The 24,868-nt window shown below is 39.7% G+C and overlaps 1 protein-coding gene across 8 annotated transcripts in view; it reads left to right on the plus strand.

The window, feature by feature from the left end:
* Positions 1–74: 74 nt before the first annotated feature.
* Positions 75–24,868, plus strand: part of Rps6kb1 (ribosomal protein S6 kinase B1) — a 44,047-nt gene continuing 19,253 nt past the window's right edge. For 2 of the 8 annotated variants that reach the window (XM_076936092.1, XM_034504508.2), the window contains exons 1-7: positions 83–323; positions 8,044–8,093; positions 9,395–9,515; positions 10,569–10,637; positions 18,741–18,888; positions 21,279–21,336; positions 22,731–22,831. In XM_076936092.1, the coding sequence (XP_076792207.1) occupies positions 183–323; positions 8,044–8,093; positions 9,395–9,515; positions 10,569–10,637; positions 18,741–18,888; positions 21,279–21,336; positions 22,731–22,831 (688 nt within the window). In that variant the 5' untranslated portion in view covers positions 83–182. Of the gene's footprint in view, positions 324–833; positions 944–8,043; positions 8,094–9,394; positions 9,516–10,568; positions 10,638–18,740; positions 18,889–21,278; positions 21,337–21,526; positions 21,570–21,669; positions 22,166–22,730; positions 22,832–24,868 lie in introns of those variants that run through there. The other 6 variants (XM_076936093.1, XM_076936094.1, XR_004607031.2 and 3 more) reach the window with 6 other exon arrangements.

A 24,868-nucleotide genomic window follows, 5' to 3' on the forward strand; every position in this document is an offset into this window, starting at 1 on the left:
ACCTGGCCCCGGGAGATAATGCTACGCATGTCCGCTGCCCACTGTATGGCTTCAGAAGACCTTGTACGCATGCTCCGGGGCTGAACTTGAGGAGCCAGTCTGGGGCCTAGGCGCAGACGCATTGAGCTTAAGCAGCCGGTGATGGCGGCAGCAGCCCTACAGTCTGCGGCGGGTCCGGGCCCATGAGGCGACGACGGAGGCGGGACGGCTTCTACCCAGCGACTGACTTCCGACACAGGGAAGCTGAGGACATGGCAGGAGTGTTTGACATAGACCTGGACCAGCCAGAGGATGCAGGCTCTGAGGATGAGCTGGAGGAGGGGGTGAGGCCCGGGGTCCCCGGGGGATGGGGGGGGGTCCGGCGAGGTGACAGGGCCGGGGTGGCGGCGTGGGCCCGGGAAGCCTGGTGTGTCCTAGGGCGCGGAGACCCCGGGGGACGCGAGCGGTCTCCAGGAGGAGCTGAGGCGCCGCGCGGTCGAGCGGGGGAGCGGGCGGGCGGACCTGGCCCCTAGGTGCGAGGCCTCTGCGGGGCGCGCAGGTGCAGGTCTCGCCCTGATCCCTAGCCGAGCGCTGCCCCGAGCGCTGTGTTTCTGGAGCGCCGAGGAGAAAAGGCGCGCGGTCGGCTTCTGCAACTGTGGGGCTTGAGTGTGGCCCGGGTGGTGTGAGCGTGTGCTGGGGGTGGGGAGGGCTGATCTTGCTGGGTGTCCCCCCCCCCTTAGTGCAGGTGAGGCGCGGAAGGGTTTCCCTTTGGAGTGTAAGATTGCAAGTTTTTAAGTCTTCAGACTCCCCACAACCACCTCTCTTCTCGGCCTGTCGCTTCTCTCCTAGGAAGCGCTCAGCTGTTAGAAGTGACAGCTGAAAACTTCTGTCGGGAGTAGCACTGCTGTGACAGCCACCAGGAGTTTTATTTCGGGAGCAAGGGGGCTCTGCTGCATCTTCCAGGGTTTGTTTGTTTGCCTTTTATTTTTAACCCCTCTTCCGTGTGACTTTTTAAAGGAAAAAAAAACCAAACCATTCATAACGACACACGGCATTTGTAAGTTAATTCCCTTCAAGTTGAAGATGTCTATATTTTTTTTCGGAATAATTTATGTAATTGTAGGGTGGGAAAAAAAAAGCGTTGACAGCTGTGATTTGTCTCGCCAAAAATAAATTGCTTGAACCGAGACTTGTGAATAGTGGTGTGAGGGTTTTCCTTGCTGAAGTTTAAATTTAGAATCGCTTTTCTAGTGCACATCTTGGTTTTACCTTTGCTGTCCTAGTAGTTTGTTATTTATGCTATATAACTTTTTCTACAGTAATATTTATTGAAACATACATATTTTATACCAAAGGTTTAAAAAAATGGTATATCAAACTAAAGAACCAATCCTGGACAACTGTCATCAGTAATAACCTCCTGGTGTTAAATGCCATTAGGTCTAAATGCCATCATCTGTAGAAGAATATGAATTTAAGGCTGATGTTGGGTATTTGCTGTATTTACATGAGGCCTCCTTCTCAACCCTAGTTTTCCTTTAGTGAGTAAATTATGCCCTTCTGGCAAAATACTAAAATGCTATGTATAAAGGACTTTGAACACTTTATGAAATTAAGTGGGTCCACATAGATTATTCTTTTCATAATCAAGTGAGTCTCAGTCAAAATTTCAGAGTTCCAAATGTGGGTATTACACGCACTTTTAAAATTCATGTTTTCATGTGGATTCCACTTAGCCTTTTAATCAAACTCAAACGTGGTGAGTTCTAAATTTGAAACACACAGGATTACTTTAATTATAAATATGATACACTGTTGAGTTCAATTGGTTTCATATGGCAATGGTTTTGGAGTAGGGCCAGAGAGAAAACTGGTGAGGAGGGTTGTTTTCTGTGAGTACTGTGATTAGTTACTGGTGGAATTTTCAGTCTGTTTATCATCCTTTGAGAGTACAGTAGTGTGTTACAATTCTTGGTATGAACTGGAGCCTTGTTTTCTTTTCTCTTTCTTAACGTGCTTCAGGGTCAGTAGGTGTTTGAGTGTTGGCCTACTCTTGGGCTTTTGTTTTGCAGGAAGGATTCTGAAAGGGTGTAGAGGAGGTGGGCAGGGAAAGTGGATCAGAGAATGAAATGGGACCACAACCTTAGGGAAAGGAAATTAGGAGGAAGAGCGGAAGTAATGGAAGAGGATTTTGAAGAAGATGCTTTTAGAGTTGAAATGTTTCTCTTGAGTGTGTTCTTTAAAAAAAAAAAAAGAAAGAAAGAAACAAAACCCCAAAAAGCATTGTGTCAAGAGTAGCCAGGTGGCTTCAAATTCAAATGTGTTTTTGAGTTTGCAAATCCCCCTGCAGTAGGTTTCTGAGTGCCAAGAATACAGGTGGTGTGTACTGCCAGGCCTTGAGTGTATTACTAAGAGATGTCTTAATGTCTCAAGGTGGATAAAAGAAGACTTAAGATGTTGTTGGGTCAGCCACCTTAAAGAGAGTCTAGATTACTCTGGAAAAAAAAAAGTATTAAAAATCTAAAGTATGGGAACAGTTTAGGTTCTTAAAAAATCTTATGTTTCCTATGGTGAGTGTACAACTTCTAGTTTGTTATGTAATCCTTGCTTTGACATTGGTACATGCCAGAGTTGCCTCAGTTCTTTCTTTTATAGTAAAGGAATTGAGGCATAAGCCAGGGAAATGATTGCCCACAATTAGTGTCCTCTGACTGAATTCAGCAGATTATATCGTATAGATTTAAATGTCTTGAACCAGAGAGATAGCCCACTGGGCAAATGAAACTTGGCTACTGGAAGCTCTGAGCCTGAAGACTTGAGTTTGACAGTTTTGATTGAGTTTGACTGTGTTGATTATCCTAGCCTTCACCTGTAGTTCTCCTCGATCCTCCTACCTCTGTCTCCTGAGTAATATATAATTTTATATCCCCAAATCCAGCTTGCACAAGAATTTTTTTCATATTTCTTTTGATGGGGACAGTGTGCACATGTGTAGGGGGTCAGAGGAAAACTTGGGAGAGTCATGAGGAATCTAAGGATAAAATTAGGTCCTCAGTCTTGGCAGCAAGGGCTTTTACCAGCTAAGCCATTTTGTTGGCTTCTGCATAGATTCTTTTTCAAATTATTACTGCATTTATTTATTTATTTATTTATTTATTTATTTGCATGCATACATGTGTGAATATGTGTGAGTACGTGGGTGTGTGCGTGCACATGCGATTGCATAATGTCATAGTACAGCATTGGGGGTCAGGTGACAACTTGCGGTTGTTCTCTCTCTCCACCAGAAGAGTGAGCTCAGGACATCAGAATTAGTGACAAGGTCCTTTACTCAAAGAGCCACCTCACAGCACTGCATAGATACTTGATTGCATTTATTAGCCTCATTCACAGTGTCCCTATTTATATGTCAAATTGAATTCAGTAAAAAGAAAAACAGGGAATACATGTCTCTTGGGTCATACTCATTAACTATGGGATTTAGAGTAAGTTGATATTTTCTTTCTTTGTAAAGTGAGAGTTAAATGAAATAAAATGTAAAGATTTCTCAAAATACCCCGGCTTATTGGACATTTTTCTGGTTCATGAATTGTACCTTATCAGAACCAGCCATTTCTGAGTCCAAGCCATTTTACCATCAGCTGTGCATAGCTACTCCATAACAAGTCCAAGTATCCAGAGCTACTACTATCTCTTTAGAACTATTGTACTTTGTTCATTTGTTTTTAGTCATTGGTCACACAGATCACGCCTTTGTGAGTATTTTGTACTGGAATCTATAAGTATAGGCATTTATGTAGTTAATTCTTTAGACAGTAAGTGATGAAACTAAATTGATAATTTTTAGATGAAGCTGAGTGTCTGTTATCTGAGTTTAAAAAACAGAATAAAAACCTTAGAGGAATAAAGTAGTTAGTCACAATAATGAGTAAGAGGGTTTTGATAATGAGAGGGTTTTTTTTTTCTTCCTGTGTTTGTCTATATTTCTGTAGTAATAAGTTGAAACTAAGGATAAGTTTTCCTCTGGAGAAATTTGTTTTTTTTTTTTTTTCTGTCAGTTAAAAATCTGAAATAATTGAGAGACATATTACACAAGTTTTAGAATGAGATAGCAGATTTTTGTTTGACAAAAAATTAGGGCATATGGCCAGGTGTGGAAGGACATGCATTTAATTTCAGTAGTCAGGGGGATCTTTAAGTTTAAGGCCAGCCTGGTCTGAACAGTAAGTTATAGCCAGGACTACATAGAATGACCCTGTCTCAAAGGGAAAAAAATGTTTATTATTTAAGGTCCTGCCAAATGGCTCAGTGGGTAAAGGAGCTTGACGACCTGAGTTTGATTCCTGGAACCCACAGGATGGAAAGAGGGAACTGATTTTCACAAGTTGTCCCCTGACCTCTACATATATACCATGTCATCATTGAGATGGTGCACACACTACACACACTTAAATGCACATACGTTGCACACACTCATTCTTTATTCTTTTGATTTAAAAAGAACTTTTTTTTAAAAGACAGGATCTCATTATGTAGCACTGGCTAGCCTGGAACTCGCAGAAATCCATGTGCTTTTGTCTCCCAAAGTGTGAACCACCATACTTAGCCTATTTATTATTTTTGAGATAGTGTAGCATGTAGCCTCGACTGCCCTTCCTTCACCTCCCAAACACTAGGATACAAGTATATCCTACTATGTCCATACTGTGCACTCTCACCTTTGCTTTGTGTTTTGAAATAGGGTCTCGTTGTGCAGTCCAGCTTCGTGTCAAACTTGAGACCTATCGTCCTAGCATCCAAGAGGAGCCCTTACATGTGCCACGATATGGCTTGGATATTTGCTTTAGTTCATGTCTGGATTAAGGATAATTTTTCCTAGTGGGGAACAATTCACTTTAATTTTTATGAAGTGTTCAATCTTCATTAAGATTTCATGTTTATTAATTAGAGTTTAGATTGGTTGGTTGGTTGGTTGGTTTTTTTTTTTTTTTTTTTTTTTTTTTTTTTTTTTTTTGTGTAGCCCTGGCTGTCCTGGAACTCACTCTGTAGACCAGGCTAGTCTCAAACTCATAGGTCCACCTGTTTTTGCCTCCCAAGTGCTGGGATTAAAGGTGTTCACCACCTCCTGGCTACATAGAATTTTTAAGAAAGACTTTGAGATTATAATGTAAATACTTTGCAAATACTATGGTCTGTCGGCTCGTTTGACACAGCCTATCTTATATAATACTTTGCTGTAGCAGGGCTCTACTTCACACAGGTGAAACTTAAAGTGAGAGCTTTTGTAAAGGTGTAGTGAGTGTACCACAGAAAAGAACTGTGCGTCAGATGCATTGTTTTGTAAAGTAACGGTAGAAAATTTGTAGTGCAGGTGCTGGTGGTGGGACAGGCTCAGGAAATGAACCACAGCCCGAGGGCATGTCTGCTGTGGTGGCTTCAAAGGAGGTTCCCTGTTAACTACTCTATGGTCTTTAATTTAAAATTAAGTAAAGCCAACATTAAAGAAATAAACAATTATGTAACACCAGTTTTATCACATCTGATAGTAGTTAGTCTTTTGTTTTTTAAGTATAGCTGTGATTGTATGGAGGACAGAAACTAAAGAAGCTGGTTAATTAGTGGTTTTTTTTTTGGTTTTAGATACATGAGCTCATTTTAGGCTGGCCTGGAACTCTGTGTAGAACAGTTTAATGTGAAACTTACAGAGATCTGCCTGACTCTGCCTTACAAGTTTTGGGATTAAAGGCATTCTCCACTATTCCCAACTTTTTTTTAAAATGTTTATTTTTATATATATTTGTGTTTTGCCTGTACACCTTGTGTATATAGGCTCTTGGAGGCCAGAAAAAGGCCTTGTATCCCCTGGGACTGGAATTATTGATGTATATGAACCCACCTCATGGGTGCTGGGAATTGAACCCTAGTCCTTTGGAAGAGCAGCCAGTGCTCTTAGTCACTGAGCCATCTCTTCAGCCCTGCCTGGTTATGTTTAACCTGTTTGTTTGTTTGTTTGAGATAGGGTCTCCTGTGTAGACCAGGCTGGCCTTGAACTCACAGATATTCTCCTGCCTGTGCCTCCAGAGTGCTGGGATTAAAGGAGTGCAGTCCTGCACAGACTATGCTTAACTTTTTAAAAAATATTTTATGTATAGGCATGCTTTCTCTGCATGTATGTCTGTGCCACTTGCATGTTATATGTTGCTCTCAGAGGCCAGAAGATGTCAGATTTCCTGAACCAGATTAGTTAAGGACACTTGTGAGCTAGTATACAGATACTAGAAATTTAACCTGGGTCCTCTGGAAGAGCAGGCAGTGCTCTTAACTGCTGAGCCAGCTGTCCAATCAGGCTGTGTTGAACTTTTTAGGAGATCTCTAAACTATTTTCTGAAGTACTTGTACATTTTACATTCACACTAGCAGAGTATAATAGTTCTTTTTCTCTCCCTGTACCTCTCCCTCTCCTTCTCTCTTCCTCTTCCTCCATCCCGATCCCCCTTGCCCTCTCTGCAGATCTAGTGAATGGGAAGATGTCACTTCATCTGTCTCTGTGCATCTTCCTTCTAGTACTAATGTTGAATATTTTTCTGTGTGGCTATTTTTTCTTTTATGTCTTCTTTGGAGAAACACCAATTAATACCCTAACTTGTTTTTCAAAATTATCTTTTTATTCTTCTTCTATTTTTTTTTTTTTTTTTTAAGAGTGGCTAGACCTGTTGAGGATCAGACCCAGGACTTTGCACATACCAGTCCAGTGCTCTGACACTGAGATATATATCAAGACCTTTTGTTTTTGATATGAGTTCTTGTCAAGTTCAGGGTGACTGTGAACATACTCTATGCAACTCTTGAATTTATGATCTCAGTCTCTTAATCAAGTAATTAGAATTGACTACAGTACTATTCTACCAGATGGGATTTTTATTCTTATTTAAAAAAATCATATTTGTTTATTTATTTAGTAGAATATGACTGTTTTATCCTGATTGGCCTGGAACTCACTGTTTAGGATAGCCTCAAACCTTCAGTTAGACTAGGCTAGCCTCAGACCTTCAGCATTTCTCTTGCCTTGATCTTTAGAGTGCTGGGGTTACAGGCATTCAGTACCATACCCAACAACTAAGCTATACTTTTAAAAAGATAAATTTTATTTTAAGTTATGTGTGTGCTTGTGTCTGTACATAGGACTGGAAGTTCCTGAGGAAGACAGAAAAAGATTTCAAATTCTCCCCCAGTCCTTCCCGTGTTGGAGTTACAAGCTCTTGGGAGCTGCCCTTTGTGGGTCCTGGGAATTGACATTGAACCTCCTCTTAACCCTGAGTCATCCCTCCAGCCCACTATAAGCTATTGAGGGTTTTTGTTTTTTTTAAAGACATGGTCTCACTATATAGACCAGGCTGGTTTCAAATTCAAAGAAATCTGCCTTGCTCTACCACCCAGGTGTTGGTATTAAAGGCCATCATACCAGACTTTCTAAGCTATTTTTAACTGATTCTGTGGTAAATAGCATTTTCTTGATTTAATTTTGGGATTGTTCATTGCCAATGCATAATAGGTTAATTCCAATTTTCATTTATTCTATGCTAGAATAAATGTTTGATCAGTGTGATGCTTAACCGTTGGTTCGTTAATCATTTTGCTTCAATTTGCCACATTGTACATTGTATATCTTGGGCTAGTTGTGGCTGTCTTAGGCATGTTCATGACATGTTGTTAATCTACCTAACGGAAGTATAGCATTTGATTTAGTATCTCATCATGTAATGCCTTTAGCTTCATCAAAAATAACATTTCATAGATGATAAGTGTAATTACTGAAGGAAACGCCCTTGTTGTTTTAGGTTATGAATGAGTAGCTGCTGTAGTTGGTTATAGAAAGTGAAGAACTTCGGAAGTGCAGTCTCCAGTGTTTGTGTACTTTATTTTGTTCGCCATGTTTGCTCAGTAGTGAAATAGAAACTTTAAACTGGCTTACTTCATTTGTTTTCTCTGTATTATAAAGCATTGAACTTCTTAAAATTTCAGTTTCTGGTGTTATTTATTTCTAAAACTTAAAATATTTTTCAGGGTCAGTTAAATGAAAGCATGGACCATGGGGGAGTTGGACCATATGAACTGTAAGTGTATATGGAAAGACTTCAATTGTGCTGTTTCTTTCAAGTAGGTTGTACCTGTCCAGAGACTCAAGGGGCTTTCATAACCTGTTTTTAAACACCACTCATGTTTATAAAATCACTTATCGAGTTGCTGAATAGAACATGAGAATTTTAATATTCTGTATGTAGAAAAAGATGAAATATGTGTGAGTTTAAGTTATTAGGAAGGTTTACTCATTTAATAGAGAAAACTGTGTTTGTAACTTTTTCTTATGGAAAATTATTGCTAATGTTCCCAAAATACTTGAATATATCATTTAGACAGAGAGATTAATGCAATTTAAAATCATGTAGAGTGGGTTCTGTTAGGTGAGTATGTCATTAATCTGCTCCTTGCTCCACCCTCCAGTAGAGAGCATGACAAGAGATGCAGAAGACTAGCTACTTATCTAAGGAGCATGTATATGACAGACACACGCCATTCCTTTTTGGAGTCTTTAAGCTGGTAATTTGGAAAAGTCAGACATGAGAAGAAATGCAGATATATTTTATTATCAAGAAATTTTAAACAAAACAAACCTGGGTATGGTGGTAAATTCCTGTAATCCTTGCACTCAGGAGGCTGAGGCAGGAGGATGACTTTGAGGCCAGCCTGGCTTACCTGATCAGTTTGAGATAGGCCTGGGCTGTTTAACAACTAATTTGAATCATTTCTGAAAGATCCTAGATCTTCTGCTAAAGTTGCTGAATGTTGGGTAATAACTAATCTCGTGGACATTTTGAATGAACAAAATTTGAGTAAGTAGAAGGCTTGTTTACTCTGTCAGCTTAGTAAACATGTTCTAATTTTCTTAGTTTGGGGGTGCTTGGTATATTTTTTTAAAGAATTCTTTGTTTATTTAATGTATATGAGAACACTGTCACTGTCTTCAGACACAGCAGATGAAAGCATCAGATCCCATTACAGATGGTTGTGAGCCAACGTGTGGTTGCTGGAAATTAAACTCAGGACCTAGGGTAGAGTAGTCAGTGCTCTTAACTGCTGAGCCATCTCTCCAGCCCTGGTGCTTGATATTTAAGGAAATAAGTAATAACGCAAGTTCTGTGAGCAAGCAGGTAAACAGTCCCAGTCTGCCCTGATCTTGACCCAGCCGTGTCATCCTCTCAATCATCAGGTGACTTAGATCACAGATACCACACTTACTGTCATGTACTTATTCTTCTTTTGCCTAAGTGCATCCATTTCTCTTTCCTTTCTAACAGCGTGCTGGATATAATTGAACATTTTGCAAGTTCACTTTTGGTTTTGCTTTTCTTCCCAGTGGCATGGAACATTGTGAGAAATTTGAAATCTCAGAAACTAGTGTGAACAGAGGGCCAGAAAAAATCAGACCAGAATGTTTTGAGCTACTTCGGGTACTTGGTAAAGGGGGCTATGGAAAGGTAGGACATGTTTTGAAATAGTTATCTTTGACTGTGGTGGCTGGTTTTTATACACTGGTTCCATTCATCAGTGTAGGATCTGACCATGACTCGTATGATTTGAGGGGTTGAAGTTCAGTTCCCCTTCCTTCCCTACCACTACACGTAGGCATAATGGAAACCCTCAGTATTATTGAATAAGTTAAACAGGTAGTGCACCAGGTCAGCTCTGCTATTAGAGGATTGTTTCTTTTCTTTTGCCCAATGGAACTTTATACAGGATTCCTTTTTAAACATGGGTATGCTACACCTCACCTCATGTATGTTAAATTATGTGTCACTGAGGCTTGAATCTGAATGCGTTTTCTTTAACTTGGAGTATCTAAGAAATAAGCTAGGAAAGCTGAAAGTTTGTAAGAAAGGGGTTTCATAGTTTTGCCCTAGGCTTTATAATTTAAGGTCTTATTTTTATGTGTTCTGCTCAGAATAACTCATTCCGCAGACATTCACTTCTAAGACAGTTTAACAACTTAATTAGATTAAGAACTGAACTGTCTATACTAATCTCATATCAGTATTTAGAAGTGTGACATTTGTAGTTTATTCTTAAGGTTAAGGGAACATTGGAATATGTTCTAATCATCCTGAATATGTAACAGTTTGAATCTTACATATGTTAGTTGTTATAAGTGTTGGGTACTCAATAGAGTGAGTAAAAAAGTCTGTGAAATAATAGCAATTTGTCCCTGGAATCAATTTATACAGAAAACTAGAAATTTGTTTTTCAAGGCTGGGAGCACTGATAGTTTGTGCTAAGTGAACTAGGATTTTGAGTGCCTGTTAGTTGGGTATTTCCAAATACTGCCATCAGGTGGCAGCAAACCACAGAGAGGCCCACGTTTCACAGACTTCCCTAATCCTAAAATGTGGCCTTTAGTTATAGATCATCTTTGTGCACAGTCCTTTGTGATGCACTTTTTATAGTATAAACAACAGTATCACATGCTTCTTATAAATGGGAGTTATGAAAGATGACCTACATGATAACATGCAAATACTCATTTCTTTGTCCAGGTTTTTCAAGTACGAAAAGTAACAGGAGCAAATACTGGGAAGATATTTGCCATGAAGGTGCTTAAAAAGGTGACTTCTTCCCCGCTTTCACTCTCTATGCTATATCTTAATTGCTATAAAATACGTCTGTATGTGCTGTGGTTTTAACCCAGGACTAGAGTGCATATTCAGTATATATGAGACCCAGGGTTTAATCTACACTATCCTTTCTTCCCAGAACAGGAACAGTATTTATAACAATTCTCCCAGAATGGGAACTATGTTATGAAGTGTATTTTGTTTTATATGTGTTTTATTTCTGGTGAGGGCAGAAAGGAGAGCACTTTCCATTGTGAACACTCTGAACTCTCAGCTTCTGGTCTCCACATCCTAAACGTTAAGCATATTATTACTGCGTTTAATATAGCAGTTCTAGTAACTATTAAGCTAGTTAAGGATTTAATTTCTTTCACTCCTAAGTCACTTTTTTTTTTTTTTTCCTATCTTGCCTTTTGGTTTATTTTCATTGACTCTACTATTGTGTTCTCTAGTGGTTGTTTTTATATTCTTTTTTGAGACAGGGTCTCATATAACCAAGACTGGCCTCGAGCTGGCCCCTGTCATCATCTGCTGGGATTACAGGTGTTCACTACTATGCCTGGCTTCCTTAGGGACCTTTTGTTCCTCGTCCCTCTAGACATATCTGTTGTTAAGAGACCCTCGTTGCCACAATCCTTGGATCTTGGCTCCTTTAATATCCCATTCTGTTTTCTGCATGTCATGACTTCGTAATTCTTTACTTATACACTGTTTTCTTGTTTGTAGTGACCATCTTGCCTTGAGAAAGAGTTCTTAAAGATGTTTGTTTATAATTGCTTTTTATTGGTGGTGGTGGTAGTGAGACAGGGTTACTGTGTAGTCTAGGTTAGCCTTGAACTCATGATTCTGTTGCCTTACCCTTCCAAATTCAGGCATAATTTACAAGTATGTACCAGCATTCAAGATATGTTGCTTTTGTGGCTGAGTTCATATAGGTGATAACCAAGCAAATAGCAGATTGTCGAATAGAAAGTATGGAGCGTAGTCCAAGGGGAAGCCCACAGGAGAGGTGTGTCTGGGAGCTAGTGATAGCATGGAGGCAGTAAGCAGTCTGGAGCTTTAGGGAGGAGCTCTGGGTCCTCACTGACTCTTCCCTGTTTCCTAGTACTGCACTAATGACATTAGAACAAATTTGATTCATATTTAAAATTTTTATTTATTTTCAATCTCCGTATGTGTACATGTCTGTGCATATGTGTGAGTACGAGTGTTCAAGTGTATTCATGTGCCATGGTGTGTATATGGAGGAGAGAGGATGATGGGTTGGGTCCTCACTTTTCACCTTGTTTGAAGTAAAGTCTTTTGTTGTTCTCCACGTTATGCACCAGACTAACTGATCCACCAAGCTTCTGAGCAGCTCCTGTCTTCTGCCTCCCGTCACTGCTGCAGAGTGCTGGGATTATAGACTAGCATGACAATATCTGGTTTTTATGTGGGTTCTAGGAATCAAACTCAAGTCCTCATAGTTGTAAGGCAAGGATTTTACCCAGTGAGCATTCTCCCCAGCCATGCCTCTTACTGTTTGGCTGTTTTAGGTAGGCACTATACCACTGAGACTACCTTAGCCTTTGTCTTAAGGGGGGGGGGGGGCGGGACAGGGACTCACTATAGCCTGGAAACTCATTATGTATACCAGGCTGGCCCCAAACTTTGAAAGTTACCTGTCTCTGCTACCAGAGTATCAAAAGCATACGCCAGCAGGCCTTTTAGAGTCTCATTTTTTAAACTGTATTTTGAGGCAGAGTCTTGCTTGCTATGTAAACTAGCCTGGCCTCAAATTTCCAATTTTCCTTCCATCTCAGCCTCTTGATTATGGGCATGTGTTGACTCACCTGGTTAAGGCTCTCTTTGTTATATCTTTATACTTCTTTGATTGTTTAGGAGGGTGTGTGTGTGTGTGTGTGTGTGTGTGTGTGTGTGTGTGTGTGTCTGGGATTTGAACATAGGCCCTCATACATGCTAACCAAGCCAATTATTACTGTGTTACACTCCCCACCCAATCTCTGAGAATATTTTTGGTGTCAAAAGTAATTTTTTTTTTTTTTGGTGGGGGGGAAGGGAAGGTTTTTTTTTTTTTTTTGGTTTTTCGAGACAGGGTTTCTCTGTGTAGCCCTGGCTGTCCTGGAACTCACTCTGTAGACCAGGCTGGCCTCGAACTCAGAAATCTGCCTGCCTCTGCCTCCCAAGTGCTGGGATTAAAGGCGTGCGCCACCACCGCCCGGCTTAATTTTTGTTTTTAAAATCAATAATTTACAATCAGTTTTAGAGATGTATTTATTTTGTGTGTGTTTTGCTGCATGTGTGTGCATGTACCATATGTATGCCTATTGATGATTGGGGTCAGAAGAATGCATTGGATCCCTGGAGTTCGAGATGGCTGTGAATTCCTCTGTAAGAGTGACAAGTGCTACTAACCACCTCTGAGTTACCTCTCCAGCTCCAGCAGAAAAATGTTTTAAAGTTCTGTTTTATTGTTTTTCCTTTTAAAAATGACATTTATTTTCATTTTCTGTGCATTGCTGCTTTGCTTGCATGTATGTCTGGGTGAGGTTGTTGGATCCTCTGGAACTGGAGTCACAGAAGGTTAGGAGCTGTCATGTGGGTTGCTGGGAATTGGGCCCAGGTCTTTTGGATGAGCAGCTAGTGCTGTGAACCACTGAGCCATCTCTCTACATTATGCTTTATTCCTGTCAAGGTACACAACTAGAGTTCAATATTTCTTTCCAATATGGTCTCGCTCCCCTTTTTTTCTTTGAGTCAGGCTCTTCCTATGTAGTCCTAGTGGCCCTGGAATTTTGTAAGTTTTATCTAAGAATACTGTCATCTGTTGTCTATATCCTTTTTAATGACTTGCCATATTAGTGATGTTGATTTGTTGTTAGAAGGTGAAGAATAGAAATAAGCACATATCCTGCCACTACACCATATCACCCATTCGTATACTACTCCTTAAAGGGGGACAGTGGGGCTGGAGAGATGGCTCAGCAATTGAGAGTACTGGCTGCTATTCCAGAGGACCTGCCTCACAACCATCTGTAACTCCAATCTGAGGGGATCTGATACGTCCTTCAGGCCACTGAGTACCAGGCATGCATGTATATTCAGACAAAGCATCCACACATATAAAATATATTTGGAAAAAAAGTTTTTTTAAATACCTGGATGTGATGGCACAGGACTTTAATCCCAGCATTTAGGAGGCAGATGCAGGCAGATCTCTTGTCAATTTTGAGGTCAAAGTAGTCTATATATAGTGAGCTTCAGGACAGACAGGGCTACATAAAGAGACTGTCACACACAAAAACCAAAACCAACAAACCAAACAAAACTTCTAAAATTTATATATTTTAGTGAGTATCATGTTATCTTTAAAAAAAATTTTTTATTATATTTTAAATTTTTTGTCTGTTTGGGCTAAAGGATAACTTTGGGAGTTAGTTTCCTCCTCCTACCATGTGGGTCCTGAGGATCAAACTCAGGTTGTCAGGCTTAGTGGCAGTCTCCTGTACTTGCTGAGCCATCTCACCTGCCCTCCTTGTCCTCATGTACTCTTTCAATGCACGGATATATTGTGTGATAATTCAAATCAGGCTAAACATATTTCTTCAAACAGCTAGGGTTTTGATTCTAAACCCCTAAATGAGATGATAATAGGCTTCTTTAAAGTGTTTTTGTTTTGATTTTTCTTACATCATGGAGGCAGATGACCCATCTACCAGACCTTTCTATCAGATTTATCAGATTTTATTCCTGATGGGAATGGCCCTACTTGGTTATTTACTCAGAATATTGAGGGAAAGACTCTTAGTAACCATCTTTGGAAACAAGCTACTCTAATCTTGCCCAAGGCATTCACTCACCTACATTATAAATTCTAGAGCCTTTGGCCAAAGTTTTGTGACTCACAAGATTGCCTGTGCCTGTGTTCCACCTTGTATTAAACAAGGTTTTTACCTTGTATTGTAAACAGTGTTTAATACATAGTATACACATAACATGCTAGATGCTAATATTCTTCATTTAGGTGAAATATATTCTCTTTCTAATTTACTTGCTCTGTCATTCAAGGGAACAATGAATACGCTTTTTAAAATTATTTATATTATGTACACTGTAGCTGTATGCTGTACATTGTAGCTGTCTTTAGACACACCAGAAGAGGGTATCAGATCCCATTACAGATGGTTTTGAGACACCTTGTAGTTGCTGGGAATTGAACTTATGACCTCTGGAGGAACAATCAGTGCTCTTAGCCACTGAGCCATCTCTCCAGCCTGAATAAGCTTATTTTTAAAATTGGCCACTCTCTAGTCAAAACCCCTTTTCCATTAAAGTTTAAACTGGTGTGTGTGTGTACGCATACACACACATACACACACCTATGCACCTATAGTCTCTTTGTTGTTTTCTTCATATTCACTCACTAGTATTTAAGTCTTCTTCCTCTTGTGCAGGCTTTATTATTCTGGCTGTCGCCATTGCCTTTGTATTACCTAACTAATCAAGTCCAGCCTTCAGCTCCATCAGTTTCCATTTCCATTCTAAGTCAAGGTCTTTGTGTCCTTCTAATTTTATTCTGAGGCTTTCTAATTAACATAGTCTGTAATTGATTCACTCGTTACCCTACTGAGCTTATATTTAGTGAGATGCTAATCTGAATCAGATTGTTTCTCTATGTTCCTTTATCACCCACTGAGCATTTTCCAGCAGAAATTGCACAAATCTATAGATTGCTTTTGGGAAAAATTGAGAAACTCCAACTTCATTTTATTACTTGTTCAGAACCCAAGTGCCCCAACAACATTTTTGGCATCAGCCTGCACAAATCCTCTGTTCTCTTAGCTGCTCAAAGCTGTTTCTGTCTGCCCCTCTTCTTGCTCAACCAGTACCATGCCCTCTGGTCCAGCTTGTGAGACAGTCCTCTATGATTTCTTTCAGCTGCCCTTTCTAGTCCCTATTCCAGCACTGTCTTACCTGCATTTTTTACTTAGCAAAGTGTGTATTTTTCTGGAGCAGACTGCTCTGTTTTGGATCCTATTCCTTTCTACCTGTTTGGGTACTTTACTCTGTGATTTAATGACTCTTATTCTGTCCTCTCTCCTGACTTTTTTCCCCCCTAGATAATTTTATTATTTGTGTTTGTCTGGGCACATGCACATGCATCGCACCTCAGTGTGAGTGGATGGCAGAGGACAGTATTTGGGAATTGGTCCTCTGCTTTCATCTTGTTTCTTTCACAGTGTATAATTTAGGCTGGCTGCCTGCAAGCTTCCAGACAGCTCTCCTACTGAAGACCTCCCTTCTTGAGGTAGGAGTGCTGGAATTAAATGTACACTGCCACAGCGGGCTTTAGCTATGGCAGACGTCAAGAGTTTGTTATGTTGCTCTGGCTGGCACCAAACCTATTACCATTCTGCTTTAGTTTTCTCAGTTCTGGGATTACAGGTATATATCAACATGTGCAACTTCCCATCACTTCTTTCTTTAAAGAAATACATGTCTGTTACATGTTTAAGGAAAACCTTCCTTTGCTCAAGATCTCCTTTTACATTTTCAGAACTTGGCTTGAGAAGTAAGGTTCACATTACCTACGACCTCTGCTGTGTGTGTGTATGGAGCTCAGAGGAAAATTTGCAGGAATTGGTTCTCTCTACCATTTGGGTCCCAGGGATTAAATTTAGGTGGTTAGGCTTGACAGCATGTATGTGTAACTGCTGAACCTTCCCACCGATTTCGCCTGTGCCTTTTCAAGTTGTGTTTTTGCTTTTCACTCACAGTATTTTGCCTTGTGACTTTTTAAATGATACTCTTGTCTCTGAGTCATTACTGACTTTCCAGATGCTAAATCCAATAATCTTTACTTAGGGATTTAATTTACATCGCTATGCTCTGAAGCTATTGACCACAGATCTTAATTTTTTTAAAGATTTATTTGTATTTTATATGTATGAATGTTTGCCTATATGTAGTATGTTTGTGTACAACATACATGCCTGGTGCTTGTTGAAGCCAGAAGAGAACATTGAATCCCACAGAGTTCCAAATGGCTGTGAGCTGCAGTGGGAGTGCTGGGAGCCAAGCCTGGGTCCTCTGCAATAGCCAACAGCAGCAAGCAGATGCCCTTAAGCACTCAGCCGTCTTTCTAGCCACCTGACCACAGCATTTTGTTTCTCCTTTTTCCCCTCCCTCCCTCCCTCCCTCCCTCCCTTCCTTGTTTAAAGACAATGTCTCACTATATAGCTCTGGCTAGTCTGGAACTCTCTATATAGATCAGGCTGACCTCACACTGGAAGATATCCACCTGCCTCTACCTCCTGAGATTTAAGGTGTATGCCACCAGGCCCAGGGATGTAGTATCTTCTATCATCCTCTGCTTTACTGCCCTAAGACACAGTATAGTTTCTTACTTAACCGGGAGTTGATTTCTCAGCAAGCTTGGCCAGTAAGCTCTTGAGATCTACCTGACTCTGTTTCTCAGTGCTGGAGTTAAAGATACACAGTTATGTGTAGCTCTTTATGTGAGTGCAGGGAATTTGAACTCAGTTCCTCAGATTCTCATGCTTGCAGAGCTGTTACTCTGACATAGTCATTTCCCCAGGGCCACACTATAGTTTGTTGTAGTTTGTCTATCTACAATTCATTCTTCTCTGCTGACACATATGTGTAATTCCCCCTAAATTCTTAGTTGTGTTTAATTTTATAGATAGAAACCAGATATTTGTTTGGTTGGACTTTCCAAGTCAGGGTCTTATGGTATGTTCTGGTTAGCTTGGCATAAGCTAACCTCATACTTACAGTTATCTGCTTCCACTTTCACGAACTGGAATTCTAGGCCTGTAATATGCACTGTAAGTGATACATTACTTTATGTGTTCTTTTTACCTCACCTTCATAGAAATGTTGCTTCTTATTTTTATGTCTGTGTATGTAGATTCTGTAGTCTTTCAGCTAATATACTACATGTGGACATTCAGTTTGTTTCTAGTCTTTTAACCTTTGTAGATATTGTTACAACTGATAATTTGTGTAAGTATCCCATAATACTGGGGGCTTGCCACTGGAATAATTTCCTGGAACTTATGCTTAATGTGTCCAAACTACATAATTTTCTCAAAATTCTATTACTATTATTATTGATAAGATCTTATGTAGTTTAGACTTACCTCAAATGTATTAATAACTATAACTGGCCCTGAACTCCTGATCTTCCTGCTTCTCTGTCTCTCTCAAGTGCTGAAATTATAGGAATGTGCCTTCACACTGGTCTTTCATTATTTCTTAAAACCAATCAGGCTACAAGCACAAATGATAAACCTTTGGCCTTTCTAATTTTTATTTATCTTCATTTTCTTACTTATAAGGCAAGTTCCCTAGGTTCTTGTACTGGGCACCTGCTTTCTCTCATTTCTTCCCTAATTATCACAGTTCCACTAAAAGCTGAGGGTTTTTCATTACACTCATCTCAGTATTTCTTTGCCTCTAAGCTTTCAGCACTTTTGCCTGGATTGCATTTCTTGGCCTGTCTCCTTCTCCAGCTGAATCTAACCCCTCATTTGAATGGTGACCTTGTGGGTTCCCTGGACACCTTCCGTCCTGTTGGACCACTTTTCCATGGAGTGCTTTTTAAACTTTTCACATTGCACCTTGACAGTTTGGTGTCTGGTGTTCAGGAAAGCATCTTGCCAGGTTGAGTGCAGTTGCCCTGCTTACCCATAGTGTTCTGTTCTTGCTTTCATTGACATCTTTTCTCTTGATCCTCTGGGCTCCAAGGACAGGATTCCTTATGTTATTTCTGCTCTCTTGATCTAAAGTTGGGAGCACACTAAGGCCTCACCTGTTAGTGAGTATATGCATAAACTTGTTCTGTCTACAGACGCCTAGAAAACCATCTAGGTTTCCATTTACATGTTTACTACAAACCCAGCAAGTTTAGATATTTATAAACAGTGAGTAGCTCCCATTACCCTTACCCACCTCTGTGTCTGGTAGAAACTATTCTGTATTAGCCAGAAAAGCATAAAGTAGATTTTTCCAGTTATCATGGGATAAAAATGTTCACTATTTTGTTCTTATAGATCATCTCTTTTTCTTTAGGCAATGATAGTAAGAAATGCTAAAGATACAGCTCATACAAAAGCAGAGCGGAATATTCTGGAGGAAGTAAAGCATCCCTTCATTGTGGACTTAATTTATGCCTTTCAGACCGGTGGAAAACTCTACCTCATCCTTGAGTATCTCAGTGGTCAGTACACAGTTCCTGTGATTTACATGTGCTCCAGAGACTGGGTTCAAACAGTTCTTTCCAGTGAAAAATGCTTTTTTCTCATTGTGAACAAGGCTAAAAATTTATGAATACATTGAAGAAAGAAATTCACATGTGAACAAATGGTTCTATTTACAGACAAATATAAAAGAAACTTGGAAGGTTTTTCTGTCTGTAAAATTGTATTTAAAATCTCCTTGTAATCAAGTATTAACATAATAATAAGCTGGGGTTTCTACTGTAATCCACATACCCCATTAAATATTTCTTTCTAAATCAAAATGTGGACGCTTACTGAGAGTATTACAAGATACTGAATGGTTTTGAATTATCTTTTAATTACATTTTCAAGGACCTGCTCCCTGCTGGGGATTTCCAACTCCCTTTATTTTTTTCTTTGGTTGATTGGTTTGTTTGTTTGTTTTGAGACAAGGTCTCCTTCTGCAAACCAGGCTGGCCTGGAGCTCACTGTGTAGCTGATGACATGCTGCCTGTGAGTCCTGGCAGTCCTGCTTCAGCCGCCTATGTGTTGGGATTACTACAAGTATGAACTACCACATGTGGTTCCTGAATCAAATCTACATCACAGATGTGCACACACACCTGCTATTTTTTGTCTCCCTCCCTCCCTCCCTCCCTCCCTCCCTCCCTCCCTCCCTCCCTTCCTTCCTTCCTTTCTTTTTTAGACAAGATCTCTTTATACAGTTCTGGCTGTCCTAGAACTCACTATGTAGATGAGGATGGCTTTGAACTCAGAGATTGACCTGAGCGCTAATATTAAAGGCGTGCGCCACCAGGCCTACATATCTCCAGCAAGTTTCATAGTAGCTCTTATAGACCTGAAAGCTTCACAATTTCATTCCTTTTTTTGTTAATGCTACTTATCTTGTGACTTTATTTTGTAATTTCAGATTTATAAGATTTTATGAGTAGTACAGATCCTCCAGACACTGGAATTCCTGCCCCCTCACCCACTAGATTTTCCACATTCCATCATCTCATTGCATTTGTCTATCTTCCCCTCATGCATGTGCATGTGTGTACATACATGTGCACACATAAACACAGTCAACACTTTTTGTACTATTTAAAGATTTATATAACTAAAACTCTAACATTTTCTAAGTTCAAGGACATTTTCTTATGTAACTAGTTATAAAATTATTAAGAAATTAACATTGATATAATAACAACTTTTAGTTTTCTTTAATGTAGAGAGAGCAGTTCCTTAGTCTGTCTTTGTCACATTGACATTTTTTAAAACGCATATAGCACAGTTTCTTTAGAATGCCATCAATTTGAATTTATATGATGTTTCCTTAGGAATAGATCCAGGTTATGCATTTTGACAGAACTGTCCAAGTGACACTGTGTTCCTTCTCAGCGTTCAGAACAAGGGGGGGGGGGTTGCATGATAAATTTAGATCTTTGTCCCACTGCTGTTGATATTCATTGTGGTCACATGATGTCTGTGGGTTTTCCCCTTTAGAATTAACAAGTGTCTCTCTTTTTTTTCTTTTTCTTTATTATTATTATTATTATTATTATTATTATTTTTGGTTTTTCGAGGCAGGGTTTCTCTGTATAGCCCTGGCTGTCCTGGAACTCACTCGATAGACCAGGCTGGCCTCGAACTCAGAAATCTGCCTGCCTCTGCCTCCCAAGTGCTGGGATTAAAGGCATGCGCCACCACTGCCCGGCAAAAAGTATCTTGAAGAGATACTTTGGGATTGCTTCAGAATCTCATCTCATCAGGTCCAGTGTTGGCGTCCATTGCTTCCTAACTGTAACAGTTAATGGTGTTTGTCAAGTGGTTTTCTTACTCCATCCTGCCACTTTCATTTATCACTGTACTTGATGCTCTCCTGCAATGCAGAGCTTTCCATTTTCTATTGAAAAATATATCTGTTCATTTATTTACATCATCATGGGGTCCTGAATTTTACAGTATAATCTTTTGTTACTATATGTCACTGTCAAATTTATTCATTTTATGTAAGGGTTCTGAAAAAAAGGAAGGTCACGTTCAGTAAAATTTAGGTGACTTAATTGTGTACTAACTTTTTTACATATGGGAAAAGTACTAGAGAGGCTTTAATCAAGACTTTAAACTTCAGGCCTGAAATCTATATATTTTGAAGTTTGCAGGTATGAAAGTTGTAATTTCAAGCCAATTTTAGTTCTTAAACTTAGATGCTTTATAGAATAACAATGCTGCTAAAAAATAGCTTCCTGGAGACTTTAAAACCTCAGTTTTTAGCAGCTTTTTGTTTTTTGATTTTTAAGGACTCAATCTTACAAATAGAAGAAAGTACAAACCCTTAGAGGACTAAAGTAAAGATATTTATTCCTAATACTTTCCTTTATAGGAGGAGAACTATTTATGCAGTTAGAAAGAGAGGGAATATTCATGGAAGACACAGCTTGGTAAGTAAAGTTTTTGTGGTTATATGGATTCAGGTAATGATTCATGCAATTAAAAGCAAAACTACCTTCCCACTGTGGGCAGCCACATGATTCAATAAGTTGATCTGGAGGCAGTCAGTCACTCAGAACATCAAGGGGGAACTTTGGGACTGGGCAGCTATTGGAGGTCACGTGATTCCTTTGCCCCCAGGCCTTGGGTGGACCGCTCTTCACTGCAGAATTTCCTTGAATTGGTAAGCTGCCTGCCTTGGTTGTGGGTGAGTGTGGTTTTCCAGTGAAATTTTGTATGTGGAGCAATGGAAAGTATCAGAAATCATCTCCTCTTTTTTTTAGACTTTCCAGTTCCCAAGGTGCAGTCTTAGGGAGGTGATAACCCTGAACATACATCTGTGGATTGATTTTATAGCCAGGATGGGATCTGCCCTCCTATTCGTAAGATGGCATCTGCTTCAAATTAAAAATATACACATCCTTTTGTGAAGTGACTGTATTGGGTAACAGTAAATCAGTTTGACCTACACATTAATTGACTAGAAAACACTTAAATGTTTTTTCTATCTTAATTACCGAACTGCATTCCATTGTTTAATTTCAGGCCTTTTCTAACACAGAAGCTGCATTTAAGAGCCTTAGGGATGAAGTGCCCCTTTTTGGAGGAGGCTCTCTGAGCCCTGTTGGAGGCTGTGGTCCTGCTGGCTGTGAAACTGCCTCAGTCCTCTAGGACACACCCTCTCCATCCTGGAGTAATCTGCAGGATTGCAACATTGTTACACAGCCAGTATTGCAGTGCTTTGTGCTTTTCGAATCCAGACAGGGTTGATTCAGCCCTTTAATCTTTTGAGGTAGATAAATTTGAGTGTCACAGAGTTTATAGTTGTGGGCTGGCTGGCAAGAGGGTGGGCAGATACTGTGGGCATTGCTGTCTATAAATACACAGCCGTATTATGTAAGGGATGAGTGGGCTTCTACGGGTCAGGCCATAATGACCAAGACTTGATTTCTTAGAATAATAAAGTCCCTATTTCCTGTAGAATCTTAAAAATTGGGGGAGGATGGGAGGAATTTGTTTGATCTGAATAACTGTTGGCCTAATTCCTACACAGAGAGGTTAGAACCTCATCAGTAATAGTTAGAATAGACTGGACATCTTCGCACTTTTAGCACTATGTTCTAATGGAAAAATTAAAACATGGTTTAGTTTGACTAAAATGAGTGACAAATGTCCCCCTCGTTGTGGCATCATCCTGTGCCATCTCTTTTCCCAGTACATTCTTTTGCCCCCACTAATTTGGTCTTTGGTGCATGTCTGTTTCTTTCAAGGAATTTTGTTCCATACATAAACTGCTTTGGATAGTTTACTTTTTAAATTTTTATTAAATCACTTTTGTTTCCAGCTTTTACTTGGCTGAAATCTCCATGGCTTTGGGGCATTTACATCAAAAAGGGATCATCTACAGAGACCTGAAGCCGGAGAACATCATGCTTAATCACCAAGGTGGAGATTTATCATGAACAATTCTATAATAAATAGTCAGCATACAATCCTTCTACACAGATGATGGCCATTTTCAAGGCTTCCATGTTTATCTCTGTCTTTTTACATATATTTCCCCCTCAGAATATATAGCACCACAATACTTTCTGGTACTTGAAGTATTTACTATTTTATGATTGAGCTTAAATAGAGTTAAACATATTAGCCATTCTTTACAACTTAAAAAAAAGTTATATAAAATGTTTTGTCTCTAAAGCCAATTCAGATGTTGATATTGATTTATGCCATTGTATTTTAATGAGAAAAATGCAGAAATAGTAGAAGCAAAACCTGTTTGTTTTCTTAGACATGGTCTTTTTGTGCAGCCAGCTGTCTAGGGTCTTCCTGCTTCAATCTCCCAAGTGTAGGGCATACATATGTGTACCACCACCATGCAGCTAAAAGCAAAACTTTTTATAATACATTTTAACTAATGTTTGAAGAAGAAAAGGGCTGAAATTGAACCACATTATTTGATACAGCCCCCGTAATAAAATATTCACTAGGTATAGGTTAATCAGAGAAACAGACATTCTGTACCACTGTCAATACAGCAGAGCAAGCACTGGCTATAGCGTCATGCTCTACAGCTCAGGCTCTGCTGTTGGAGTCTGATTGGGAAGACTGCAGCTTACTCAAGGAACAAACTAACAGACCGAGGCATCTACAAGGCTGTGAGCATTTGCTGATCCGTAGGTCTCCATAGGATGATTTATGAGGTAGTTAACCAATGTAAACTCATAGACAGAAAATGGTGGGGCCTAGTTAATGTCACAAATGATGCTCTTTAAACATTAGTTTGTGAGGGGCTGGAGAGGTGGCTCAGGGTTTAGAACATCTGTTCATGCAGAGGACCTGGGCTTAATTCTAGGTATCTTACAACAGCTGAAAATTTAGTTCCTAGGAGTCTGAAACTAGGGTTTGCTGGCACCAGGCACACATGTAGTGTACATACATACACACAGGCAAAACCCTCATACATATGAAATAAAAGAAAACACTTTCTTTAGTGGAAAAAATGATAGAATTGACAAACTGCATTGTTGGAACTGTGCTTGTATTCCTCCCTTTCTATCCCAAACCTACATTCTGATTCTGAATTCTTTGTTGTTGATTTTAAGATATTCATTTAAAGTTATTTTTCCTGTTCTGAGAACTGAACCCTGTTCTTTGTGTATGCTACCACCAAGCTATGGCTCCCAACCCTTCTGATTCTCAGTTCTAAGGCAAAGGATAGAACAAGAGAGTGGTGGAATAGCAAAATTACTTTTTAAGCCCATAACTTTGCATATATGATTTGGTTCTCTGAGGAAAAAGCTATGGTCAGGTACAGTGGCACCCAACCTATAATTCTAGCACTGAAGAGTCTAACTAAAGAGAATCAAATTCAAGGGTAACCTGAGTAGGTACTTGAGTTCCAGGCCAGGTTCTGTCTCCCACCCAGATCCAGTCTCCAAAAGGGCTCTAGGGGGCTGGAGAGATGGCTCAGTGGCTAAGACCCTGTGCTGCTTCTCAGCAGACCTGGGTTCCCAGCCCTGCATATAGACTCACAGCCATTCAAATTCCAGTTGCAGGGTTTCTGAGCCCTCTATGACTTACTTAGGCATCAGTACACATGTTGCACTTATATTCATGCAGGCAAAATTACTCATACGTAAAATACATTTCTTAAAAATGAGAAAATAAATAAATATAGCTCAGTTTCTTCTTTTGTATCTGAATGTCGTAGATGTCCACAGTTGAGTGAATGTGAGTAAATGACCCATTGCCTTTTGTCTGAAAGGAACCTTCAGTAATAGGCCCCTGCTGTTGGTGAGCCACTGATTGATTAAATGACAGCTGAGAGGAACTGAAAGAATTTTTGTATAAGGTGGAATTCCACCTTCTGAGCAGAAATGATATCCCATGCAAATTTTAGTTCTTTTCCTAGACTGGCAGCTTTTCGCAGTAAATATAAGAACTCTTTTTTTTTTTTTTTTTTTTTTTTTTTGGTTTTTC

This window comes from Arvicanthis niloticus, chromosome 6 (assembly GCF_011762505.2).
Source record: "Arvicanthis niloticus isolate mArvNil1 chromosome 6, mArvNil1.pat.X, whole genome shotgun sequence".
NCBI lineage: Eukaryota > Metazoa > Chordata > Mammalia > Rodentia > Muridae > Arvicanthis > Arvicanthis niloticus.